The following is a 27,635-nucleotide window of genomic DNA, read 5'->3' as shown; positions in this document are numbered from 1 at the left end:
ACATTTCTCACTCTATATATACAACCCGGTGCAGGCCGCTGACTCATGCTGACCCTGCTTTTTTAAGAAACAGCGGCCATTTTAGCCATGACAAAGATCAAGAGGAATCACATCGGAGAACATATGCTTACAGTGTTAAAATATAGCTTTTAAACCCCTTAACGCTGCCTCCAAATTGCTTTGGTGGTGGATTTGGGCTGGGTGGCTCCCAGGGTGGCACAGGGTGATTCTGCCCAATTCTGGGACCACAGTGTTAGGATTTTTATCTCATCAGCTGCTCAGCAAGTACCACTATGGTTGTTTATATCATGTGAGTGTCTGAGAGCGTGAGACAGGAAGTCTCAGTATTGTTGGGTACTGCGAGAGAAGTTACTTTCACTTCTGTGTGAGATGTTGTTTCTGTACTGCTGCTGAGAGAGAGCAGACATGCTGGTGGATTCTCTGTATACAGACTGTGAAATAGTTTTAGAACTACCATTGTCTCTTTCTTCTGCAATGAGATGCCAGAAGACGAGTGTGCTCCTCTCAGGAGGGAGGGGTCGCTTATCACCAGTCTCTCTGGACTGAGGAAGATTTATAGCCAGAGGGTGACCACCGGAGAGATGCCTTGGTGTCTTGGGAAGGTGGTGGCCTTCCCAGGCATTTTTCCAACAATGATAGCAGAGGATGGTTGCATTCCATTGGATCTCTGCTGTTGCTTTGAGATGAAGTACAACGTGTCCTTGGTTCAGGGAGTCTTGGCCAAGCTATGAAGAGCTGCATTCCTGCCAGACACGGAAGGAGGCTTTTGGCTGCTTGCCGCTTGGAACTGTGAGTAACCAGTTTGATTTACTAAGGCTGATAAACCTCAAGAAGCAGGTCTTAGTTGCCCAAAGCCTGCTTGAAGGTTTATGGCTTGCTACTTAGAAGGAGCTGAAGAGCTGTTAACTGGAGCCAAGATGGATTCCAAACAGGGAGTTGGGTTGTTGTCTTGCCCACAGATGGCAATTTTGCGAGATGGGGCCTAAAAATGGAGGCCGTGCTTGTGAGTCAGAGAATATATGATGTTATTCAGAACGCCATTCCTGCAGCACCTGGGAGGCTCTGGAATGATCACGACACGCAAGCTAAAGCTGCAATAATTTTCTGTGTATCAGAATTGATCCACATTCAGGATCAGGCCCACGCACGTGATATGTGGGAAACATTATGTCGCATTCATAGTCTATTAAACATTAAAAGCTTTCGTAAACTTTGTTTAATTTAATATGATTGATGCATATAATAATGATTACAGTGTATGACTGTAGTGCGTGCCTTGGCAGTTGCAAAGTCACATAAGATGCCAGAAAACCTGCTTGTCTTTTATAACAATATATATAAGCAGGAAAAAGAGAGACAGGTGCTGTTGTCTCTGAGGAAGGCAAAAAGCCTTTAGAGAGAGTTGAACCCAATCAGGCATCGTAGGAAGAAACAAGGTGAAAGAGACGGCAAGAGAAGGATGGAGATACGGGCAGTTTTGATTGCTCTGATGGTGGCTCTTCTGATTCTGCACTACCTGAAAAAGCTCTGGTCAACTAGGCACTATCCTCCTGGACCTCTCCAGCTTCCTCTCATTGGAAGTATATGGCGGGCTGGGTTGAAGCTTTGTGAAGATACTTTCATTATGGTACGTATTTCTTACTATAACATTGCCTAATGTGAACAATTGTTTCGTTTATTTTCCCCAACCATTTTGATATTTAAGCTTAAACAGTAGCATCAATTTCAGATAGGTTAAAATGGTAAATGCAATGGCCACAATCAAAAACAAAAGTGTTCATTCGAACTAGAAACTACTTCAAAGAACAACTCAAAGACTAGAAAATTACAAATTGTTCTAAACAGTGCTATTTTTCCGGGGGGCGGGGCGGGGATTGTGCTGGAACTCACCATGAATGCCTCCCTTGCTCTCTTATAATGGCAGGGGTGCACACCTGAGCAGTGCCAGGACTGAGTTCTGGCAAGTTTTGACTGAAAAAAACCCCTATTTCTAAATGCATCTCTGCAGTTAATACTATTCTCTAGTAGGCTTGCTATATTTTAAAGAGCAAAACAGAAGAAGCATTTGCCGACTTCTACTTTCTTGCACTGCTCTAAATTTGGGGTGGTATGCAATAATATAAATTCTGTACAGCAGAAAATATTAGGCATTCATCTCATTAAAATATATGTTTACATGTTGTTACTACAGCAGGTTGTTAGTATGCATACCAATCAATAAGCTACTTGATTTTATTAGCCCTATTCTTGGCTGTTTATTTATTTTTTTATAAATATTTATTGAAATTTTCAAAAAATAAAGAAGAAACAAAAAAACAATTAAAAACACATAAAATTTACATTCCTTACTGTCAATAACCAATTTCCTTGACTTCCCCACACCTCCCCTTCTTGTATTCCATTTCCAATTTTTAGCTCAGCAAGTTCTTGTCCCCAAACTTTACCTTATTTTCTTTAATTCATTTTAGTTAACCAATTTTAACTTATAAACCTCAGTCTTTATACGTCAGTACTTATTCTTAAAAATCTTTTTCTAAGGTCGACCCCAATTCCCTTCCACGAATTCCCCATTTTTATATTAGTAGCAAAACAAAATTAAAAGAAACAGAGTATAATTATACACCCTTTGGATTCCCAAAGCCCCCCCCTTTCCCGGTTTCGAACCCCAGCAAATGTCCATCAGTCTATCTGCTGTCAGCCTGGCGACCTCACGTCCGAGGCTCTTAATTCTCTCTCAATTCCTCTCTGCCGGTTTTTTTGATAGTCCTTTATATTGAACACCAAATCTCGAAGAAGCTCTGTCCCAATAATAATAATAATAATAATAATAATAATAATAATAATAATTTATTATTTATACCCCGCCCATCTGGCTGAGTTTCCCCAGCCACTCTGGGCGGCTCCCAATCAGTGTTAAAAACAGTACAGCGTTACATATTAAAAACTTCCCTGAACAGGGCTGCCTTAAGATGTGTTCTGAATGTCAGGTAATTATTTATCTCTTTGACATCTGATGGGAGGGCGTTCCACAGGGCGGGCGCCACTACCGAGAAGGCCCTCTGTCTGGTTCCCTGTAGCCTCACTTCTCGCAATGAGGGAACTGCCAGAAGGCCCTCGGCGCTGGATCTCAGTGTCCGAGCTGAACGATGGGGGTGGAGACGCTCCTTCAGGTATACAGGACCGAGGCCGTTTAGGGCTTTAAAGGTCAGCACCAACACTTTGAATTGTGCTCGGAAACGTACTGGGAGCCAATGCAGATCTCTCAGAACCGGTGTTATGTGGTCCCGGCGGCCATGTTTCTTCCAGCCAGGCCTCCATATTTTAAAGTGGAGCCAAAATCTTGTTTCTTGCTTCTCTTAAGTCCAAATGTCCCAAAAGCTCCAGTTTCCACTTTAGCCAGGATTGTAATCCATAGGTCTTCAGATCTCCACATGAGGAGATCTCTCCATTCTCCATTCTTCAATTCAAACCAAATTTTCATCATCCTGATCTTATTTTCCTTTGTATCCATCTTAACCGGCCTCTGGCTCTCCTTAATCATCTGTGGCATTATAGCTCCTCCTTCTTTTTCCTTCAAATCATCATGTGTCTCTTTCCTCACATTCTCAAATTTCTCAGATTTCTTTCCTTGTTCAGCTGCAGAGATTTTTAGTTCAGCTGCAAAACCTTTTTGTTCAGCTGCAAAGACTTGAGTCAAGTCCCTTCCAGGCTCAGTAGTTTTATTTACTGTTTCATTCAATATTGTAACATTTGTAGCCAAAACATCACTTTGTTCTTGTAACTTTCCCAAGAGAAAAAAAGTCCTCTCCAGTTCAGCCAGTGTTTTTCCACTTACAGCCATTCTTGTAATGTCCTGAACCCCCTCTAGAGGGGTTCTGGTTTCTTAGTATCTTCCAGTTCCAACCCAAAAGTCAAATTAGCCTTTTCTTCTTTATTTTTAACAATTTATTACCAAATTGTAACAAATATAACCAGCAAAGACAACAGAAACAAAGTTCTCCTTTCCCCCCAACTTTGACAGCTAGTTTGACAGCTGTCAAAGTCTTCTATATCTCTTCAGCAGGCTCTCTCACCGATCGCTCCCGGGTCCTGGGGGAGGGGTGACAATTCCGCTCTCAATATTAGCTCTTATCCTCCAGCACAATCACTTATATTGCCAAAACGTGGAGTTAATTGCTTTTATCCACAAAAGAGAAAGGTGTTCTCTCAATCTTAGTTATAAAATCCTTGCTTTAAGATGTTTACAAGGCAGGTAGGCGGACTTCCTCTTTGCACCTTACCCGGTCGTGCCTAATTCCCAAGAAAAATTTCCCTTTTTAAGTCCAATTTCCGTATTACTCACGGGTTGTTACTTTTAGTCCAAATGTTCAGAGAAAGAAGTCAGCGCTCTCTGTCCATGGCATGCAGCTTCACTCAGTAGGGGAAGCAGTCGACTCTTAGCACCGCACCGCTCTCCGTCCCCCGGTCCGGAGCCTTTAAAAAGGCTCCTTCGCGGGTCGGGGGGCACAAATGGTGCCCGCCGAGTCACCAGGTCCACAGGCTTCAGCGCCTGTGGTTTCTGAGGGTCCCCGCGTCGCCGCCACGGCAGGACCCGACCCCTACTAAGCCGATTCCCTCTGGAGCTCGGAGGGAATCCGCCATTAGGCGATGGCGCTAACCCGGAAGTCCTATTCTTGGCTGTTTAAATCACTGATCATTTATTTATTTTAATTGCCTTGGTTTAAACCCATCCTGAGACATACAGATATTCCAGTTAGATACTGCAGCAACCAATACTGGTACGGAACAAACAAGTTCTTCTTCTTTCTTCTTCTTTGGTGATCACTAGTAGCCAGTAAGATTGACTTCCATGAAACACAATCTTAACAGTGAGTCCGTAAGTGACTGTGGAGGCTAATTCTGGATCCACATGTCCTTCCACAGTGGGGACATAGGTTTCTGGGTGGGAGTTGATCACGGTGAGGGTTTGCTAAGTGTGTCTTCCTCTTAGCTCATTTCTCCTTTCTGTCCTGAGTTCGAACGTCTTCAAAGCCCATGACACCTTTGGTAAAGGCTGTTCTCCAATTGGAGTGTTCACAGGCTAGTGTTTCCCAATTGTCAGGGTTTATACTACTTTTTAAAGATTTGCCTTGAGAGAGAGTCTTTAAACCTCTTTTGTTGACTGTCAGCATTACACTTTCAATTTTTAAGTTGGAAATACAGTTGTTGCTTTGGAAGATGATAATCGGGCTTCTACACATGACCAGTCCAATGAAGTTGATGTTCAAGAATCATTTCTCCGACATGTGATCTTTGTTTCATCCAGTACGCTGGCATTAGTTTGCCTGTCTTTCCAAGTGATGTGTAAAAATTTTCAGAGACACCGTTAATGGAAACTTTCAAGGAGTTGGAGATGGCGTTTGTAAGTGGTCCATGTTTCACAAGCATACAGTAAGGTTGGTAATACAATAGCTTTGTAAACAAGCATTTAGGTTTCCCTGTGAATGCCCCAGTCCTCAAACACTCTGCAGTTCAATCAGGAGAAAGCTGCACTCTCAGAGCTCAGGCGATGCTGGATTTTGGCATCAATGTCGGCTCTTGTGGAAATATAACTGCCCAGGTAGGAGAAGTGATCAACATTTTCCAACATCACACCATTGAGTTGGATTTGTGGCACTGCAGAGGGGTTGTTTTGTGCTTGTTTGTGCAGCACTTTGGTTTTTTGGATTTTGAACGATAGGCTAAGCTTTTCATAAGCTTCTGTGACAATATTTAGGATGGTTTGGAGGTCATCTTCTGAACACAGTACATTGTCATCAGCATACTGAAGCTCTATGAAAGAAGTTATGGTAAACTTAGTTCTTACTTTCAGCCTACTCAGATTAAAGAGCTTTTCATCTGTTTGATGTATAATTTCTACTTCAGTGGGGTGCTTCCCTTTGACAAACTATAGTATCATGGCAATGAAAATAATAAATAGAGTTGGGGAGTTAACAGAACTCTGTTTAATACAGTCATACCTCAGGTTGAAGTAGCTTCGGGATAAGTATTTTCGGGTTGCGTGCTGCGGTGTCCTGGAAGTAACTTAGCGCATTACTTTCGGGTTTCACCGCCTGCGCATGCTCAGACAGTCAAAATGACGTCACGTGCATGCGCTGAAGTGGTGAATTATGACCCGCGCACACACAGATGCGCGGACACGGGTTGCGTTTGCTTCTGGATATGAACGAGGCTCCGGAACGCATGTTCTGTTCGCATCCAGAGGTACCACTGTACCTGATCCCACTGTGAATGGTTCACTTTAAGGGCCATTGTTTTCTGCGATTGTTGCTGTCATATTTTCATGGAGGAGCCAAAGGATATTCACAAATTTATCTGGGCAGCCAATTTTCAGAAGAACAGTCCACAGGGCATTATGATTTACACTGGCCTTAGTCAGGTCAATAAATGCCATATACTGGGGTTGGTTTTACTCTCTGCATTTTTCTTGAAGCTGTTGAGTGATGAAAATAATCTCCACCATCCTCCTAGAAGGTCACAAACCATTATGGGATTCAGGAAGGGTAGCCTAGGATATTGTTAGAAGATGGTTTGCTAAGATCCCTGCAATAATTTTGCTGGCTGCAGCTAATAAACAAATGCCTCTATAGTTTCCACAATGCGTTCTATCACCTTCTTTTAAAGAGACTGGTAATTCTAGCATCCCTAAAGTCTGTTGTTCTCCTCTCTCCCCCAGATTTTTTCAATGAGCTTGTGAAATTGTTGTATAAGTTCAACTCCACCCACTTTGAAGACTTTGGCAGGTATCACATCAGGTTCGCTGGCTTTGTTGTTTTTCATTTGGTTAATAGCTGTACACATCTCTCCCATGAGCTTGCAGTATGAGTGGCAAGAAGAAACAGCTAACAAGAAGAGTCCTTACCATGTAATTTATTCAGGATTTACAGAGAGGGACAAAGGAATGCAGCCGCTATCCATCACTGTCATTGCTCCGAGTAATCCCCCTTTCCCTCTCTCTCTCTCTCTCTCTCTCTCTCTCTCTCTCTCTCTCGTCAGCAGCAGCTTCACCCCCCCTTACGGTGGCTACATAAAGCCCTTTGTGGGTTTGCTTTCTGCTCTTCCACTCTATCAGCTGTCCTAGTTCTGGGGGAAGGCGAGGTCTGGAATGCTTCTAATGACAAGGCGTCAGCCAGCTTTGTTGTTTTTAATTTTGTTAATAGCTGTCCACAGCTCTCCCAGATTGGGAGATACTCCAAGCTCATCTCTAATTTGCTTTTGCGGAATGTGTGAGAGGAGGAATTTGTAATTGTCTTGGAATCAGGTACCTAACTCTTTATGAAACCTTCAATGGAGCAATGTTAAATGTGTCTTGGTGGCACTGCAATAATGACAGCATCTTCATAAAGTTTTCTTTTAGTGTGTAACACGCCGTAAATTTTAAATCTCTGATCCATAATTGTTCCCAGGCATCCATTTGTATGGTATGCCCAAAATCATTTGCCCATTTAATCATAACTTCTTTCACTTCTTCATCTTTTACTTCCCAATCAAGTCTATACATTTTAGATAACACTTTGCTTCTGCTTTGTATTAATTCTTTTTCCAGCCTCAAAATTTCTGTTGCAAACCCATTTTTCTTTTTTTCTTTTTCAGATGATCTTTATTAAATTTTTAGTTACATACTGCACATACACATACATTATATTTCACATTTGTTCTTGCTCTCCTGAGCTGACTTCCCTCCTTCCTTCTTCTGGCTTTTTTATGTCCTCTTTGACTTTTCGCATTGTCTTTGTCCATTTTCAATAAGATTGTTCTTCTTCATTTTTTCCATTAAATGTCCATAAACAAATAAATCTTTCTATATATACAAGTTCTTGTTGTCTGTCTATATTCATTTACAAATATTGTTCAATAATAGTCTTAATATACATTTTTAATTCATTTTGATATTATTATCCAGTAAATTTCTTGTATTTTCTCGTTATGAGATATTATTTTAACTCTACTGGTTTCCCTATTTCACATCATCTTCTCTATATATAACATAAATTTCCCCCATTCTTTTTGATGTTTCATCCCCCTGATGTTGAATTTTTACTTTTAATTTGGCTATTTCTGCATGCTCCATAACCTTGTACTGACATTCTTCTATTGTAGGCAATTTTTGCTGTTTCCATACCTTAGCCAGCAGTAACCTCGCTGCCGTTGTTGGTCATTCTTGTCAATGTCTTCTCCCACCATTCCCAACAGGAATGACTCTGGTTTTTTCAAAAACGTATACCTAAAAATCTTTAATTCGTTATATATATTTTCCCAATACGTTTTCACTATGTCACAAGTCCATCACATTTGGAAGTAACTGCCTTCTTTCACCCCACACTTCCAACAATTTTTATTTCCTGTTTTATACATCTTTGACAATTTAATTGGCATGAGGTACCATCTGTACATCATTTTTAACAGATTTTCTTTTAACAATGTACATGCTATACATTTTAGGCCGGTATTCCATAATTTTATCCACTTTTCATACTCAATGTTGTGGCCTACATCTATTGCCCACTTAATCATGACGCTTTTGATTTCTTCATCTTTTGTGTGCCATTCTAATAAATACTCATAGACCTTAGACAGTGCTTTTTTGTTATTTTGTAGTACTACAGTTTCTAATATTGATTTTGTTTGTTCAAACCCTCTTGTTTTCTTATCCTTTGAGAAGATATCACCCATTTGATGGTACTCCATCCAACTTTGCAGTTTATCTTTCAATTCCTCATATGGTTTAATCTTAATTACATTGTTCTCTTCCAATAACATGTCTCTATAGGTCAACCATTTTCCTTTCATATTTATACTTTTCAGTGAAAAAGCCTCTTGGGGTGACAGCCACCATGGCATCTTTCTTTCGAACCACTCTTTATATCTTTTCCAGACTTCAAATAGTGGTCTTTTTATGATGTGATTTAAAAAGTCCCAATGTACTCTGACCTTGTCATACCAAAGGTATGTGTGCACCCATTTCTGTTTCCAAAACCTTCCAGATCTAATATATCCGTATTTTCCAAGCTAAACCACTCTTTTAACCATATTATAGATGCAGCTTCATAATATATTTTGAGGTCTGGTAGTGAAAAGCCTCCTCTTTCTTTTTTGTCCATTAAAAGTTTGAATTTTATTCTAGGCTTTCCCCCTTGCCATACAAATCTGGAGACCAGTTTTTGCCACTCATTGAATTGGCCTTGTCCTGTTATAATTGGAATGGTTTGAAATAAAAAGAGCATTTTTGGTAGGACATTCATCTTAATAGCTGCTATCCTTCCACAGAAGGATAGCTTCAGTCTGTCCCATATTTCCAATTTCGTTTTTACTTCTTTCCATATTGTTTTATAATTATCCTTGAATAGGTTTGTATTTTTCGGGGAGAGCCAAACACCCAAATATTTTATTTTCTTTACTGTTTTTATTTCTGTTTTGCCTTGTAGTTGGTCTAGTTGTTCCTCATTCATGTTCTTTACCATCATTTTTGATTTACGTGTTACGTGTGTTTCTTGTACGCAAGTTATGTCTGGTTTTTTTAATAACTCATATTCAATTTTATTTCTTTTGGCTTTATTGTTCATGCCATTAACATTCAATGATATAATTTTAATTGTCATTTTGATTTATTTATTTAAATACAATTTTATTTTATTGTTTACATTTAAATATCTCCCTCTTCTCCCTCTTGTTCTTGTTTATCCTCTTCACTTTCCTGTTCCCCTCCCTCCATCTTCCCCAACTCCTTATATCTTCTCCCAAATTTCTGCATTTCTTGTAATGTCTTAATTTTGAATTTCTTGTCTTTATAATAAAATGACACACCCTCTGGATACTCCCATCGAAACCTTATTTTGTTAGCTGTTAAGTTTTTTGTCAATTCTTTGTAGACATTTCTCTTGCGTAAAAACGATTGGGAATACCCTTGAACACCACATTTGTTTTCCCATCTATGATCAATTGTTTTTCTCGACTCTTCCTCAGAGCAGTATTCCTCACTTTTGCTGAATTAAAAATTGCTAAACAGTCTCCAGGGTATTTTTTTTTGTCTTGCCTGGGCCGAGGTGACTTTTATTCTAAAAACATTAGTCACCATGTAATCTAAATCCTCTTCCCTCATTTCTAATAGCTTAGCAATTTCTTTAATGAGTCTTTAATGAGGTTGTTTATTTTTGGTCCTAATTCCAGAGAGGTTTATCGCTCATTAGCTCAGGGTTTGATTAGCTCTGAGCTTGAGGTGTCGCACAGCTGAGAAGACAATGCATCCAGTGCTGAGGTTCTCCCTTCCTCTGTCACTTTGCACAGTGTTGGAGCATTCGGGAAACCCCTTTTTGCACCGCTTGGATCAGCTGCTTAGACAGTGCTTAAGACCCCCTCTTAAGCCTTTTAAGAGGTTTGCGTCCCTTGCTTGCCCCTTATTCCCTTTTATGAGTTTGGGTTTGCTCCAGTGTGCAAACGTGCCCCCCGATGCTAAGTGTGATAAACCATTGTATGAGTTCAATTCCGCCCACTTTGAAGACTTTGGCAGATATTACATCAGGTCCTCTGGCTTTGTTGTTTTTAATTTGGTTAATGGCTGTTCACAGCTCTCCCAGATTTGGAGTTACTGCAAGCTCATCTCTAATTTGTTTTTGTGGAATTTGTGAGAGGATCTCAGCATGTACAGGGGAGCTGCAGTTAAGGAGATGTTGGTAATGTTCTTTCCAGTGCAGTGCAATAGCTTCTTTATCTTTTAGAAGTGTGATACTGTCTTTGAGCTCAGGGGGCATATGCCATGATTTAGTGGCTTTAAAGGAACTCTGTGCAGCATGAGTGTTGGCTAAGTGCTGGATCTCTTCAGCTTTTTTTATCCACCAGGTGCGCTTTAGTTATCTGGTTCTTAGCGTTGGCATAGGTTTTTTTCTCTCAGTAGCACAGTTTCTATCTCTTTGCCACAGTTTCTAACTCTATGAAAGGCCTTCCTTTTCTTGCCAATAATGTGTTCAATCTCAGTGTCATTCCCATCAAACCAGTCCTTGGTTTGGTATCCAACAGTTTGTTCATAGGCTGCAATAATTGATGTTTTTAGCTTGGTCCAGTGTTCCTTGATGTTATTAGGGAACTCTGAAAGCAGATGGTCCTTAAGAGTTGTTTGGAAGCAATCCCACTTAATAGGATCTTGAAGGGTTTGAGTATTCATTTTGCACCCTGGTTTCCTTCCTTGAAGCCTGTGTTGAGGTATAAACTTGATAGCCATGGTGGAATGTATTAATCAGTGCTCTGTCAAGCAGTTGTCGGCACTCCCCATAGCTCTGATAAGGAGCACATTACAGCAATCTTCAGCTTGAACAATTACATAGTCTAAGAGATGCCATTGGTTCGACAAAGGGTGCCTCCATGATGTTTTAAATTTATTTTGTTGTCAAAAGAGTGTGTTGGTAATAACAAGGTTGTGCACTGCACCTATAGTCAAAAAGATTCCGTTCTGGTTGCTGTTGCCAATTCCTTCTTTCCTAATAGTCCCAGGCCACAGATTGAAATCTCACTCTACTCTTGCATTAAAATTCCCCAGGAGGATAATTTTATCCTCTTTAGGCATCTCTGATAGGATGCTATCCTGCTGAGAGTAAAAAATTTCTTTAATGTCGTCATTGGCATCCAGTGTTGCCGCATAAATGCTTAGAATAGTAGCCTGTTGGTTTTTTGTGAATTTTATTCAAAGGGTTGAAACTCACTCATTAATGCCGGTAGGGAATTCTGAAAAGAGCTTCACAATATTGTTTTTGATAGCAAAGCCTACTCCATGTATTTGACATTCTTGTTGAGGTAAAGCTTTCCAGAAGAATGTGTAGCCTCCTTTTTCTTCCTTCAGTTGTCCCTCGCCTGCTCTTCGAGTTTCTTGAAGCGCTGCAATATCAGTGTTAAAACATCGCAACTCTCTTGCAAGAAAAGGAAAGGAAAGGGGGAAGGGGAAAGGAAAGCTGGGGGGAGGGGGGAAATCTGCAGAGAGGAGATGCACACTTGGCCAGAAACTGCAGAGGTGAGGAAGGCTGAAGTTCATGTTGAAATAATCATCTGCTTACTTTGAACCTAATATCTCTCTCCTCCCTTATGACCCAAACGGTAGATGGCAAAGCAATATGGAAACATTTATACCTTATGGGGAGGACCACTAGCTGTGGTAGTACTGTCTGGATATGAAGCAGTGAAAGAAGCACTCATTGACCACTCTGAAGAATTCTCTGAGAGATTAGAGACGGCTTTCCTTAATGATATAATAAAAGGAAGGGGTAAGTAGTCAAGAACGAGAAGTCCTACTGCTATTTCCCCAGGTAAAACATTTAAAGAGGGTATCTGGAAAAAGAGAACAAAGGATCTCTCTTAATGTTGCAATCAACAGAAAATGGGTTGTATCCAATGTTAGCTCTACTCACAGTAGACCCATTACAGTTAATGGACACAGCTAACTTAGGTCTTAGGTTTGACCAAACTGCAGGAGGCAGTGGAAGACAGAAGTGCCTGGCGTGCTCTGGTCCATGGGGTCACGAAGAGTTGGACACGACTAAACGACTAAACAACAACAACAACTTAGGTCTGTTAATTTCAATGGGTCTACTCTGAGTACAATTTAGCAGGCTCAAGTGAGCTCTAATAGTAACAAGTGGTGTTGTTTTTGTTTAGTCATTTAGTCGTGTCTGACTCTTCATGACCCCATGGACTAGAGCACTGTACTTAACAGCTGGAAGGAGCTGTCGACGGACAGTAACAGAAGCATCCTTTTGCTTTGTTCTTCCCACCACCTTGCTGTTTTCTTCTCACTGCCTGAATGCAAACTTGTCCTGCAATCTGCTGAACCCCAAACTGACAAATGCCTAAAAGTCTCACATTGGAGTGAAAATTCAACTGCCTGCTCCAAACAGAGAGCAAATTGTACTTAATTGTAAACCAGCACCGAAGAAGAAGAAGAAGAAGAAGAAGAAGAAGAAGAAGAAGAAGAAGAGGAGGAGTTTGGATTTGATATCCCGCCTTTCACTCCCTTTAAGGAGTCTCAAAGCGGCTAGCATTCTCCTTTCCCTTCCTCCCCCACAACAAACACTCTGTGAGGTGAGTGGGGCTGAGAGACTTCAAAGAAGTGTGACTGGCCCAAGGTCACCCAGCAGCTGCATGTGGAGGAGCGGGGAAGCAAACCCGGTTCCCCAGATTACGAGACTACCGCTCTTAACCATTACACCACACTGGCTCTTATGACCTTGAGCCTTAGACAAAACAATAGGTGCATTGACCCTGAGCCAAGTATTTCAATTAGCTGTTGCTGAATGTGCAAATTACTGATGGGAACTTCCATTTGTGCTGTGCTTTGTAGGCAAAGGTTCAGGATTTGTTGAGATGCTATTCCAGGTTGTATCAACAGACGTATAGTATCTAGATCAAGGGAAATAATAGTACCTCTCTATTCTGCTGTAGTCAGATCCCACCTGGAATACTGTGTCCAGTTCTGGCTGCCACTATTTAAGAAGGATGTTGAGAAGCTGGAATGTGTGCAGAGGAGGGCAACTACGATGATCAACGGTCTAGATACCAAGCCTTATGAGGAATGGCTGAAGGAGCTGGGTATGTTTAGCCTGGAAAAGAAGAGACTAAGAAGAGATATCTAAAGGTCTGTCACTTGGAAGATGGAGCAAGCTCGTTTTCTCCTGCTTTGGAATGTAGAACTTGAACCAATGGCAAGTTACAAGAACGGAGATTCTGACTAAACATATGGGAAAACTTTCTGATGCTTCAAGAACACTGTCCAACCATCTCGTCCTCTGTTGTCCCCTTCTCCTTGTGCCCTCCATTATTCCCAACATCAGGGTCTTTTCCAGGGAGTCTTTTCTTCTCATGAGGTGGCCAAAGTATTGGAGCCTCAGCTTCACGATCTGTCCTTCCAGTGAGCACTCAGGGCTGATTTCCTTAAGAATGGATAGGTTTGATCTTCTTGCAGTCCATGGGACTCTCAAGAGTCTCCTCCAGCGCCATAATTCAAAAGCATCATAATTTGTAGAACTGCCCAAAGATGACCCAGAAGCTCCCTCAGCCAGTAAAGCAAGATGAGCGCACAACCCCAGAGTCGTCCACGATTGGACCTAATGGTCAGGGGTACCTTTACCTTTACTGTAAATTGCCGGAACTTCTGGAACCATCTGATTTGTCTTCTGTTGTTTTACAAACTGAGACAGCCAAGACATTTGGGTGAATCACTTGTGAGTGTCTGAGTGCTCAAATAGGTTCTCTCAGGCACTGTATTCATTTCATTTTCATTCCATAAATTTTATATAAAGCTTGGCTGTAGAAAAGAAACTCAGAGTTGTTGTACAAAGCATGCAGTGCCGGCCTATATTGTAGAGATGTCCATGTAACACACAGATGTCACCTTTGCTTCAGAGAGACAGAGTAGCTCTTGAGTGCTAAACATAGATTCTTTTGGTTTAGCGGTTTAATTTCTAACATCAGTTTATCTAAGTAATAATTTCTCACTGATTTTCCATAGGTATTGTATTATCAAATGGTCACACTTGGAGGCAACAGAGACGCTTTGGTGTGGTTACTATGCGGAAGCTGGGGCTGGGGAAGAAAGGCATGGAGCACCAGATAGCAGAGGAGGCCCATCAGCTCGTGGAGGTGTTTGCACGTTCAAAGGGTATGTGATGAGGGGTGATGGTGCTGAGCTGGCATATATTCCAGTCTGAAGAAATCTTTGTGTACTACTGCTGTACATTTTGGAAAGGAATGTTGATAGTTTTGCTTAAATCTAACATAAATATGTTCTCAGTATTAACAGGAGCGGCTGAACTAACATTAGTTATAATTTTATTTTGCAGGACAACCACTTGACCCCACCTTTCACATCACTAATTCAGTCTCCAATGTGATATGCGCTTTGGCTTTTGGGCACCGATTTGCTGTTGAAGATGAACAGTTTCAGAAACTGATAGAAGCCATTAATTATTTACTAAAATTTCTGTTTTCCCCCACTCATATTGTGAGTAGTCATTTTCATTTCTACTGATCCAGACAGGTCTCCCAGAGACTATAAGTCCCCCTATCAGCATTCTGGAATCCATTATGATAGAGGTTAGAGTGTTGGCCTCAGACAACTGAGACCAGGGTTTAAAACTAGTCATAGGCCATTTACTAGCTCGCAGTTTAATCTATTTCTCAAGATTATTGTGCAGATTAAAAGATGTGAAGCAACTATGTACACCACCTGGAACTCTTTGGAGGAAAGATGAGATGAAAATGGAACAATGATATACAGGTCATCTAGAGCCCATCTAAATGCAGAAAGAGGATGAGGCCAAAATATCTTCACAGTATGGGCATTCCATAGTTTTGGTACCATTATGGAAAATTGAATGTGTCTACTGTCTGGTACAATGTGTCTACTGTCCGAGAAGGATGTTCTTCTCATTATAGGGGATTAGAATGCTAAAGTAGGGAGTCAAGAGTTAAAAGGAACAACTGGCAAGTTTGGCCTTGGAGTTCAAAACGAAGCAGGGCTAATAGAGTTCTGTCAAGAGAACAAGCTGGTCATCACAAACACTCTTTTCCAACAACAAAAGAGACGACTCTATCTGAAATGATTTATTGCTCAGATAACAGTCCAGCGCGCTTCGGCTGCAGCAGGCCTCTGCTTTGCAGCACGCATTCCAAAGGCATTCCAAAGCTCTGAGCAAAACAGCAGAGTCTAGTAGCGGTCAGAAAATAAGCATTCTGCCTTCTGTGCTTCGGTGTGCATAAATCAGGCTCTCACGCAGAGTTACTAAAACTAAAAGCACTTTAATACAGCAAAATTATCCACGATCACGGAACATCGCGCAAGCGTGTCTGTTCCGGACAAAAGCGAAAGCAGAATAGAACAAAGAACTGAGACTCTCGGAAGTGACACAGAGTCTCTCCACCCCACAGTAGGCAGGACACACACTCTGAGCTGTTTAACCCTGTAAGCTCAGGTTCTCCTCACACTCTACACATGGACATCACTAGATGGGCAGCATCAAAATCAGATTGATTATATTCTCTGCAGCCAAAGATGGAGAAGCTCTATACAGTTAGCAAAAACAAGACCTGGAGCTGATGTGGCTCAGATCATCAGCTTCTTATAGCAAAATTCAAGCTTAAACTGAAGAAAGTAGGAAAAACCACTGGGCCGGTAAGATACAATCTAAGTCAAATCCCTTATGAATACACAGTGGAAGTGAGGAACAGGTTTAAGGATTTAGATTTGGTGGACAGAGTGCCTGAAGAACTATGGATGGAGGCTCATAAGATTATACAGGAGGCAGCAATGAAAACCATCCCAATGAAAAGGAAATGCAAGAAAGCAAAGTAGCTGTCCAACAAGGCCTTACAAATAGCGGGAGAGAGAAGGCAAGCAAAATGCGAGGGAGATAGTGAAAGATACAGGAAACTGAATGCAGATTTCCAAAGAATAGCAAGGAGAGACAAGAAGACCTTCTTAAACGAGCAATGCAAAGAAATAGAGGAAAATAATAGAATGGGAAAAACCAGAGATCTGTTCAAGAAAATTGGAGATATGAAAGGAACATTTTGCGGAAAGATGGACATGATAAAGGACAAAAGTGGTAAGGACCTAACAGATGCAGAAGACATCAAGAAGAGGTGGCAAGAATACACAGAGGAATTATACCAGAAAGATATGGATGTCCCAGACACCCCCGATTGTGTGGCTGCTGACCTTGAACCTGAAATCCTGGAGAATGAAGTCAAATGGGCCTTAGAAAGCACTGCTAACAACAAGGCTAGTGGAAGTGATGGCATTTCAGCTGAACTATTTAAAATCATAAAATATGATGCTGTTAAGGTGCTACACTCAATATGAAGGCAAGTCTGGAAAACTCAGTAGTGGCCAAAGGATTGGAGAAGATCAATCTACATCCCAATCCCAAAGAAGGGCAGTGCCAAAGAATGCTTCAACTACCTCACAATTTTGCTCATTTCACACGCTAGCAAGGTTATGCTCAAAATTCTACAAGGCAGGCTAAAGCAGTTTGTGGACTGAGAACTCCAACAAGTACAAGCTGGATTTCAAAGGGCTAGAGTGACCAGAGAGCAAATTGCAAACATGCGCTGGATTATGGAGAAAGCCAGAGAGTTCCAGAAAAGCATCTACTTCTGCTTCATTGACTATGCAAAAGCCTTTGACTTCGTGGACCACAGCAAAATATGGCAAGTTCTGAAAGAAATGGGAGTGCCTGATCACCTCATCTGTCTCCTGAGAAATCTCTATGTGGGACAGGAAGCTACAGCTAGAATTAGATATGGAACAACTGATTGGTTCAAAATTAGGAAAGAAGTACGACAAGGCTGTATATTGTCTCTCTGCTTATTTAACTTATATGCAGAATTCATCATGTGAAAGGCTGGGCTAGATGAATCCCAAGCCGAATTAAGATTGCCGGAAGAAATATCAACAACCACAGATATGCAGATGACACAACTTTGATGGCAGAAAGTGAGGAGGAATTAAAGAACCTCTTAATGAGGGTGAAAGAAGAGAGTGCAAAATATGGTCTAAAGCTCAACATCAAAAACAAACAAAAAAACAAAAAAACGAAGTTCATGGCCACTGGGCCCATCACCTCCTGGCAAATAGAAGGTGAAGAAATGGATGCAGTGACAGATTTTACCTTTTGGGGCTCCATGATCACGGCAGATGGCGACAGCAGTCTCGAATGAAAAGATGCCTGCTTCTTGGGAGAAAAGTGATGATAAGCCTAGATAACATCTCAAAAGGCAGTGACATCACCTTGCCAACAAAGATCCGTATAGTTAAAGCTGTGGTTTTCCCAGTAGTGATGTATGGAAGTGAGAGCTGGACAACAAAGAAGGCTGATCACCGAAGAATTGATGCTTTTGAATTGTGGTGCTGGAGGAGACTCTTGAGAGTCCCATGGACTGCAAAAAGACCAAACCTATCCATTCTAAAGGAAATCAACCCTGAGTACTCACTGGAAGGACAGATCCTGAAACTGAGGCCACAATACTTTGGTCACCTCATGAGAAGAGAAGACTCTCTGGAAAAAACTCTGATGTTGGGTAAGATTGAGGGCACAAGGGGATGACAGACGATGAGATGGTTGGACAGTGTTATAGAAGCTACCAACATGAAACTGACAAAACTGTGGGTGGCACTAGAAGACAGGCGTGCCTGGCGTGCTCTGGTCCATGGGGTCACGAAGAGTCGGACATGACTAAATGACTAAACAACAACTGTCTGATCACTGTATCTAATGGCAACGGTACATAGGACTCAGGGGCTCAGATACCTTCACATGGGATAAACCAGTTCTTATGGTATTCTGGCTGTGGACCAGGTGTGGGGAACGTCTGGCCCCCCAGATGTTGCTCATCTACAATTGGTCATCTTTGGCCTTTGGCTATGCTGGCTGGTTCTGATGGTGTTGTGGTTCAGTAACATATAGATGGCCAAGGTTTCCCTCACCTGCTCTAGACTGTTAAGATATTCAAAGGTCAACATGTTAAAGTTTAAATTGATTTACCCCGCCAAGGGTGAAAAGGGAACTAGAAAAATAAATAAATGGTATCCTGGCTGTTGGCTCTTAAGGTCATAGAATCATAGAATTTTAAGGTTGGAAGGGACCCCAAGGATTGTCTAGTCCAACCCCCTGTTATGCAGGAATCTCAGATAAAGCATCTATGACAGATGGCCATCCAACCTCTGCCTAAATACCTCCAACGAAGGAGGGTCCGTATCTTCCACCCCTATTCCTGGGGATCAAATTGATTTGAATGGTTATAGTAAAACATGCAGGAAACTATGATATGTAATATGAACCACGGAAGGAGAAGAAGGGCAGTCATTAGATGTTTCAAAGTTTGTAACACGTTTAATTTGATATGTAGAAAAATAAACTCCTATCTATATCTATATATCTATACCTATATCTATACATACATACATACATACATACATACATACATATACACACACACATATGCATATACATACATACATACATACATACATACATACATACATGTGTGTGTATGTATGTATGTATGTATGTATGTATATATATAAGCAACAAGCTATGTATTTGGTGTGAGTGAAACTTGAGCAAAATTGAATTTCTCTACTATCCATATTCTCCATCCCCATTCCTGGTCTGGAATAGTGCAGTTTTAGAATGAAGCCTGAAAGCTGGCAATATATTTCAAGCTCTAGTTTTCATTCCACTTTTCAGCCAAGCTTAATTATCATAATCCAGTCATTGTGGAATTCTGAAGATGCTGTTGACACCCACCTTCTTCTCCATGAGAGTCAAGCTAATATACTATCCGTGAGGAATAACCCAGATCATGTTATTTAAGCACTAGCCCACAGGAGTTGATTCATGAACAGTGTGACCAAGCTTCTTCATGGTAATGGCAACGTTTTTGCTATCTTTACTTTAGCTGTATGAAATATTCCCATGGATTATGAGATATCTCCCAGGGCCCCACAAGAAGGCATTTTCCAGCCTGGATACGGTGATTTCATTTGCAAAGGATGAGATACAGAAGCATAAGGAGACTCCGTCTCTGCATGAGCCACAGGATTTCATTGATTTCTATCTACTTGAGATGGAGAAAGTAAGTACTGAATACCAGGACTATAAAACAGGAGGGCTTCATTAATCAATGCAGAGTTCAGAGTACATGTGGGGCACACTGTATCAAAATATATCACACCATGCACCCCATAGTTAAATGGTAATGCAATCCTGAAATTACTTACCAGTAGCCACAAATGCTGTATGCTGAGAGTCAAATGCTCTGTGTGTATCTGTACACATTGCTTGGCTAGATAGCAGCTCTGCAAAATTCAGAGAAATGAGAATTTTGAAGGATGGCTGCATTTTCACTACTGGTATTGCTTTGAAAAATAAACAACTCTGTATGTGGTTTGCAAAAATTCCTTAACAATACACAACATGCTTATAAGAATATCCTTATAAGATTATAAGCATGTTATGTATGATCTAGAGCTCCTTTTTGGGCTGACCAGAAGAAGATTCAAGAAACAGAGATTGAAATCCTGGGTAGCCTGTTGTTGCAGTTCCATTGGGATTGCACCAGAACAAGTATACACACAGAGAGTCATTCTGATTCACTTATTTCAGGAATATTTGGACACTGGCTTTGAGATACTGAGTTGCGTATGTCATTATTATTTTGACATTGTAGATATTATTTAAGATTCCATGTATTAGAAGGTTTTGAAATGTTGTACATTATTGTTAAGGAATTTTTGCAAACCATATACAGAGTTGTTTAGTTTGTGATTTATCTCTCTGTATTCATTGGGCATGGTTTTATTTCAAAAAGTACAAATTAAGCAATAATAATTTTAATAACTTTATTATTTATACCCCACCCATCTGGCTGGGTTTCCCCAGCCACTCTGCCTTTAAATGTGACCTGAATCATATCTATCCCACATTCCTAAATGGTACACAGTTGCATTACGAAGAGAAATAATGCACACTTTTAGAGCCTTGTGACAATAATCTACAACAGAACTTCTCAAGCTTTTCATGTTGATGACACACTTTTTAGATATGCATCATTTTACGACAGAGTAATTCAGTTTTACTAGCAAACCGGAGGTTAAACGAACCCCTTTCCAGCCCTTGGAGGAACTCAGGGAGCATTCACACGACACAACTACACACTGTAGTTGACACACTAACGTGCTGTGACACACAGTTTGGAAAGCACTGATCTACTCAATGAAAGAGACTCAAATATATTCAAATGCTGACAGGGCAAAAAGCTGGCAAAAGAAGCTAAAGTAAGTGATGGAGAACAGACTATAAGGCATATAAATGACATGTCACCTTTCTTATTTTCAGCACCAGAACAGGAATGATCCAGAGTCTACGTTTAATGAAGACAACCTGGCCCAATGCATTTTTGACTTCTTTGTAGCAGGGACAGAAACAACCACCATTTCTCTGAAATGGGCACTTCTCCTCCTGGCAAATCATCCAGATATCCAAGGTGAGAGAGGGAGACATGCGCAATGGGAGCCAAAAGACAAGAGCATACTGAAATAAGCTAAATGTTTTTGACTTACATCTCATGGAAGATCATTCTTCTTCACAAATGTTTCCTTATACAGATTCTGGAACTTCTAATCAAACTCAACAGTGTGGTAGAAGTAAAAAACTAATTTGCCCTGAACACCCCACGCCCATAGAATACTTCCAGTCTATGATTACTGGGACAATAAGAGATGGAGGGTCTCAATTTATAATTAAATTCATAGGAGAGGGTCTGGGACAAGAATTTAGTCTAAGTGAATTCATCAAAGTTTTTCTGAAGGAGAGAAGAGTGGCTTTGCAAATAGAGGGAAGACAATTTGAAGACTGGGGTGGCCAAAGAAAGAGATGAATGTTTTTGCCAGTGATGTCCTGGTGAATCCAGAAATCCAGGCTCCCTTCATGACAACCCTCAAGCCATGCCCCTTCTAAAACTCTGCAACCAAAATGAAATGTTGACCAATGCACAGATTATGACTTAATGAAGTCATGTTTTTTCTTACTCCCTGCCCTTCTGCTTTGCTTAACATCCAGCTTGGAAGAATTCTGGTAGACCTGCTCAATCCCTTGTGACATTTTGGTTGGCCATGATATCTTTCCAAATATAAGTAGCAGCTGAGATTAGGGAATTTTCCAACTTCCCAGACCTAGGAACTCACCTTTAGCTGAAAAATGTTTTTGGAGGAGCACTCCTTAATTTTTTACCAGATATTTATATGGTGGCAGTGCTGGTGTTGCAACCCACTTTAGGTCGGGGAAAATCCTGGTAGTGCAGCCACCTTGACCCACCAGTGGAAGGAGCAGTTAGAATGTCAAACTAGGATTGAGAAAACCCAGGTTCAAATTCTAATACAGCTATGAAACCCTCTGGGTGCCCTTAGACTAGTCCGTATTTTTCAGATTAACCTATTGTCCCAGGTTACTAATGAGGTTTAAAAAGAGTGGAAGAACCATGTATATTGCATTGAAGTCCTTGGAGGAAAATATGGGCTATAATTGCAATAAATAATATAATAATATAAATGGGCTATAAACTGGGATTCATTAAATAATAATAATAATAATAATAATAATAATAATAATAATAATAATAATTTATTTGTACCCCGCCCATCTGGTTGCGTTTCCCCAGCCACTCTGGGCGGCTTCCATAGAAACCAAAAATACACTAAAATATCACACATTAAAAACTTCCCTGAACAGGGCTGCCTTAAGATGTCTTCTGAATGTCAGGTAGTTGTTTATCGCTTTGACATCCGCTGGAAGGGCGTTCCACAGGGCGGGCGCCACTACCGAGAAGGCCCTCTGCCTGGTTCCCTGTAGCTTTGCTTCTCGCAATGAGGGAACCGCCAGAAGGCCCTCGGCGCTGGACCTCAGCGTCCATATATCTTCTTAGAATAATTTCATGGTAAATAAATATCCTGGAAAAAAATGTTCTTGTCAAAATAAACAATACATTTCCATCATTTTCTTCAGATAAAGTCCACAAGGAGATAAAAAATGTTATAGGTTCTTCTCATTCAATGTGCTATCAAGATAAGAAGAAACTGCCCTACACCAATGCTGTGATTCATGAAATGCAGCGCTTTAAATATGCCTTTATAAGTGGAATTCCCAGGCAAACGGCAAAGGATGTGAAGATACGTGGTTCTATTATTCCCAAGGTAACAGCTGCATTCTTGTATATGAAGAGCATATAGGGCTGGATCATAAGTGGCGTAAACCTCACTTATGAGCTGCCGAAGCACATGTTCTGGCTCGTAATAGGGCCTACAATGTGGTAGCAAGGGCAGAGGTTTTATCCTACTTTGCTGCCTCCATTACATCCTCGGGGAACCATTGAGCAGAGTTATTCTGTGTCATCCAGAGGTTAGTAACTTGTGACTGGCGAGGTGGATCTCCTGAACACATGGTGACCAGCTGTAACCGGATAGCTAAACATTTCAAGGATAAAGTTGTTTGGCTCTGCAGCAATTTAGATGCTGCTATTGAGACTGTGCCAGCTGAGGTGTCCTACAAATTGTCAGGCCCAGTATTGTGGAATCAATTCCAATTAATAATCTCAGGGTTGTGGGTTTGAGCCCCATGTTGGGCAAAAAATTCCTGCATTGTCACTTGTTGTCCCTTTCAACTCTACAACTCTACAATTCTATGATTATTATTCTATTACAGTGGTACCTTGTTTTAAGAACAGCTTAGTTTACGAACAACTTGGATTAAGAATGCTGGGTGGGGTGACTGGATCGATCAGAGGTGTGGTAGTGTGATGGAGTGGTGCCTGTTGCGCTTAAAGAGGCGGTGGTGTTCCACTTCTCAAAAATCCCAGTCTAGACCCAATGGAGTGTAACAACTATAGACGGGCTGCCAACACACCTTTCTTAGCAAAGGTGTTTGAGATGGTGGTTGGAGAACAGGTATTCCTGCATACTCTTCAACTGCTCTGAAAATGCTGGGACTGTCACAAAAACCCTTAAGCCATCTGACTCTGTAATGCAGAGTTCTGAATTCCCAGATGAAAGCCTTTCCCACCAACCATCACACTTAAAAAAATCATCAAATCTTTATTCACATTTTCATTCCTTGCTCCTTCCATCTCCTGGCCAGGGAAAGAGAGAAACAGCAACTTACTTCAGGTTCTCATTTGCACGCTCTTCTGAGCTGTTTGGCAACATTACACACAACAAGGAGAGTCTGCTCTGCACCCAAAACTCTTAGGTCCCTGCCCAGTTTCTTTGCATTGCTGCCTCGTCTTTCATTCCCAGTTTCATTTGAGAACCTGAAGTATCACAGAGCATTCTGGATTAGTTGTAGTTTCCAGGTCACCTTCAAAGGTAGCCCCACATAGAGCGCATTGCAGTAGTCCAAGCGAGAGATAACTAGAACATGCACCACTCTGGTGAGACAGTCCACGGGCAGGTAGGGTCTCAGCCTGTGTACCAGATGGAGCTGGTAAACAGCTGCCCTGGACACAGAACTGACCTGCACCTCCATGGACAGCTGTGAGTCCAAAATAACTCCCAGGCTGCACAACTGGGAGTCCTCCACACCTGCCCGCCTCCTGTCCCCCCAAAACAGTACTTCTGTCTTGTCTGGATTCAACCTCAATCTGTTAGCTGCCATCCATCCTCCAACCACCTCCAGACACTCACACAGGACCTTCACTGCCTTCACTGATTCTGATTTGAAAGAGAGGTAGAGCTGGGTATCATCTGCATATTGATGAACACCCAGACCCAACCACCTGATGATCTCTCCCAGCGGCTGCATGTAGATGTTAAAAAGCATGGGGGAGAGGACAGAACCCTGAGGCACCCCACAAGAGAGAGCCCAGGGGTCTGAACACTCATCCCCCAACCCCACTTTTTGAACATGGCCCAGGAGAAAAGAGCGGAACCACTGTATAACAGTGCCCCCAGCTCCCAGCCCCTCTAGACAGTCCAGAAGGATGTTATGGTCGATGGTGTCAAAAGCTGCTGAGAGATCCAGCAGAACTAGGAAAAAGCTCTCACCTTTGTCTCTAGCCCGCTGGAGATCATCGACCAGCACAACCAAGGCAGTTTCAGTCCCATGATGAGACCTGAATCCTGATTGGAAGGGATCCAAATAGTCCGCTTCTTCCGGACGTGCCTGGAAGTGCTTGTAAAATGAAACCGTTACGCATTTTACATCCTGCTCAAGTAAACAACTTACTTGATTGATCTTTCTTGTTTCCATGAATGTTTTATTGCCTTTCGTGTGCAACCAGCCCTTCAAATGTGTTTCCAAGGAGGCTGCACTGATTGATCGCTCTGCTGGTTTTAAGACAGGCAGAGGTGGAAGTGTTGCTGGACCCAGAGATTTATGAGGATACCCCATATCATACACCTGCACAATCCCAACAACAGTAATTGTTCAAAGTTATCATGTTTCCAAAATGCTCATAAATGCATGACATCACATAGTCTCCACACACACAAACACATAGTTGTATTTATTGTTTTGAGGTTTTCTTTTTCCGCCAGGCTTCCCTAAATGAAATACATAAATTCGAATATTTATATACCGTATTTTTCGCACCATAGGGCGCACCGGACCATAGGGCGCACCCAGTTTTTTGGGGGGGAAATAAAGGGGAAAAATTATTTCCCCCCCAGGCGTGGGGCTGGGGCGGGGGAAGCTTCCCCCGACCCCAGCCCCCAAACAGGCAGCTCTCTGCAAGCCGTGGGAGCGCTCCCACTGCTTGCGGAGAGGTCCGCGAAGCCTGGGCGCGCTGATCTCAGCGCGCGCAGGCTTCGGCATGCAGGCAAGTCTCCGCAAGCAGCGGGACCGCTCCCGCTGCTTGCGGAGAGATCCGCGAAGCCTGGGCGCGCTGAGCTCAGCGCGCGCAGGCTTCCGCATGCTGGCAACTCTCCGCAAGCAGCGGGACCGCTCCCGCTGTTTGCGGAGAGGTCCGCGAAGCCTGGGCGCGCTGATCTCAGCGCGCGCAGGCTTCTGCATGCTAGCAACTCTCCGCAAGCAGCGGGACCGCTCCCGCTGTTTGCGGAGAGGTCCGCGAAGCCTGGGCGCGCTGATCTCAGCGCGCGCAGGCTTCGGCATGCAGGCAAGTCTCCGCAAGCAGCGGGACCGCTCCCGCTGCTTGCGGAGAGATCCGCGAAGCCTGGGCGCGCTGAGCTCAGCGCGCGCAGGCTTCCGCATGCTGGCAACTCTCCGCAAGCAGTGGGACCGCTCCCGCTGTTTGCGGAGAGGTCCGCGAAGCCTGGGCGCGCTGATCTCAGCGCGCGCAGGCTTCTGCATGCTAGCAACTCTCCGCAAGCAGCGGGACCGCTCCCGCTGTTTGCGGAGAGGTCCGCGAAGCCTGGGCGCGCTGATCTCAGCGCGCGCAGGCTTCGGCATGCAGGCAAGTCTCCACAAGCAGCGGGACCGCTCCCGCTGCTTGCGGAGAGATCCGCGAAGCCTGGGCGCGCTGAGCTCAGCGCGCGCAGGCCTGAGCATGCAGGCAACTCTCCGCAAGCAGCAGGAGCCCAGCGCTGGGCTCCCGCTGCTTGCAGAGAGGTGTGCGAAGCCTGGAGAGCGTGGGGGGTCTGTGCGCACCGACCCCTCTCACTCTCCAGGCTTCAGCGAAAGCCTGCATTCGCACCATAGGACGCACACACATTTCCCCTTCATTTTTGGAGGGGGAAAAGTGCGTCCTATGGTGCGAAAAATACGGTACTTAAAATACTGCAATTTTGTGTTTCCTCTAATAATGTTGGTACTTGACCAGGAGGAAATACACAAACAGTGATACTGAGTTCAGAAGAAGTTTCAGAACTGAACCAGCCTTGGTTGCCCTGATGGATGGCCGTTATTGGCCAGAGGTCTCAGTCTGGATGTTGGGCTTTCCTTTGAAAAGAGGGGTGGGGAGAAGGAGGCCATTCTTCTCCTGGCTATACAGGTAGGTTTTAATAGGGAGAAAAGCTGAGGATGAATCTGGCCACTGGTAAATGACTTCCCTCCCCTGGCATATCGAGGGACATTTCAGAAATGTGTTGATCTTAGTGTATTCAATGACAATGGTTTCTTCTTTACAGACGACTGGTATCTTTCCTGACCTGCGCTCTGTTCTCCTTGACCCCACACGATGGGAGACCCCTGCAGAGTTCAACCCAAATCATTTCTTGGACAAGGATGGACAATATGTGGCTCGAGAAGAATACCTGCCATTTGGTGCAGGTAAATGCAGAAGACCAAGCTATGTTTTGATGTGTAGACATGCATATTGGGCTACTCACAGGAAATGACATCATAATCAGCACATGCAAGAGAAAGTAGACAGCACTCTTGCAGGAGCAGTGGCCCTGCGACTCAGCAGAACAGGAATGAGAAAGGAAGTGATAACTTTGGGGAAGCTCTGGGTCGGTGATGGTGACTCTGCAGATGCACATACACTTTCAGGGTCTTCACCACCACCAACCTGAAGCATCTCAGACTTTGCCACCACCCTGCCCTCCTTTGAGCTCTACAGGAGACAGGAGTCCTGATTATTTCCTTGACCCAACTCCTTCCAACTCTACGATTCTATGAATCTATGACTAGTAGTTGGGCTTGGTTTTACAAAATATTATGTGGAGTATTTCAAAGTTATAAAATAATTATATCTGGAGACAGTGCAATTTTTCTAGAAAAGGAGGTGCTGGAACTCACTGTGAACCTCCCTCGTTCTCTTAGAATGGCCCACCTGAGAGATGCTGGAACTGAGATCCAGTGAGTTCCGGCTGAAACCCCACCCCCCCGACTGGAAAGTAAGTTATTATTCACCTGCTGCCTTTCACTTGTTCCATCCTCAGGGTCTCGCATATGTTTGGGAATGCAGCTGGCAAAGATCGAAATCTTCATCTTCCTGACCAGCCTGCTGAGGGCATTCAGCTTCCAGCTGCCAGAAGGAGTGAAAGAACTTAATCAAGACCCTGTAGCAGGGGTTACAATGAACCCTCATCCTTATAAAATCTGTGCTATTCCCCACTGCAGGACATAATAAAACAGGGACTGGCA

General features: G+C 42.6%; 1 protein-coding gene across 2 annotated transcripts; it reads left to right on the top strand.

Annotated features, from left to right (window-relative positions):
• The first annotated feature begins 466 nt into the window (after positions 1-466).
• LOC128414854 (cytochrome P450 2J2-like) lies at positions 467-27,635 on the top strand. Of its 2 annotated transcripts, none has more exons than XM_053390757.1 (9): positions 467-1,648; positions 12,146-12,308; positions 14,549-14,698; positions 14,880-15,040; positions 19,498-19,674; positions 20,937-21,084; positions 22,602-22,789; positions 26,675-26,816; positions 27,431-27,635. In XM_053390757.1, exons 1-9 carry the CDS (start codon positions 1,481-1,483, stop codon positions 27,616-27,618), a joined length of 1,485 nt encoding a protein of 494 aa, XP_053246732.1. In that variant the 5' UTR covers positions 467-1,480; the 3' UTR covers positions 27,619-27,635. The 2 variants fall into 2 exon arrangements, with proteins under 2 accessions (XP_053246732.1, XP_053246735.1); XM_053390760.1 differs by lacking the exon at positions 467-1,648 and adding an exon at positions 7,107-7,321.

This window comes from Podarcis raffonei, chromosome 5, assembly GCF_027172205.1.
Source record: "Podarcis raffonei isolate rPodRaf1 chromosome 5, rPodRaf1.pri, whole genome shotgun sequence".
Classification (NCBI taxonomy): domain Eukaryota; kingdom Metazoa; phylum Chordata; class Lepidosauria; order Squamata; family Lacertidae; genus Podarcis; species Podarcis raffonei.
Note: the sequence above shows the minus strand (reverse complement) of the source record. Positions and strands in the feature narration are given on the sequence as shown.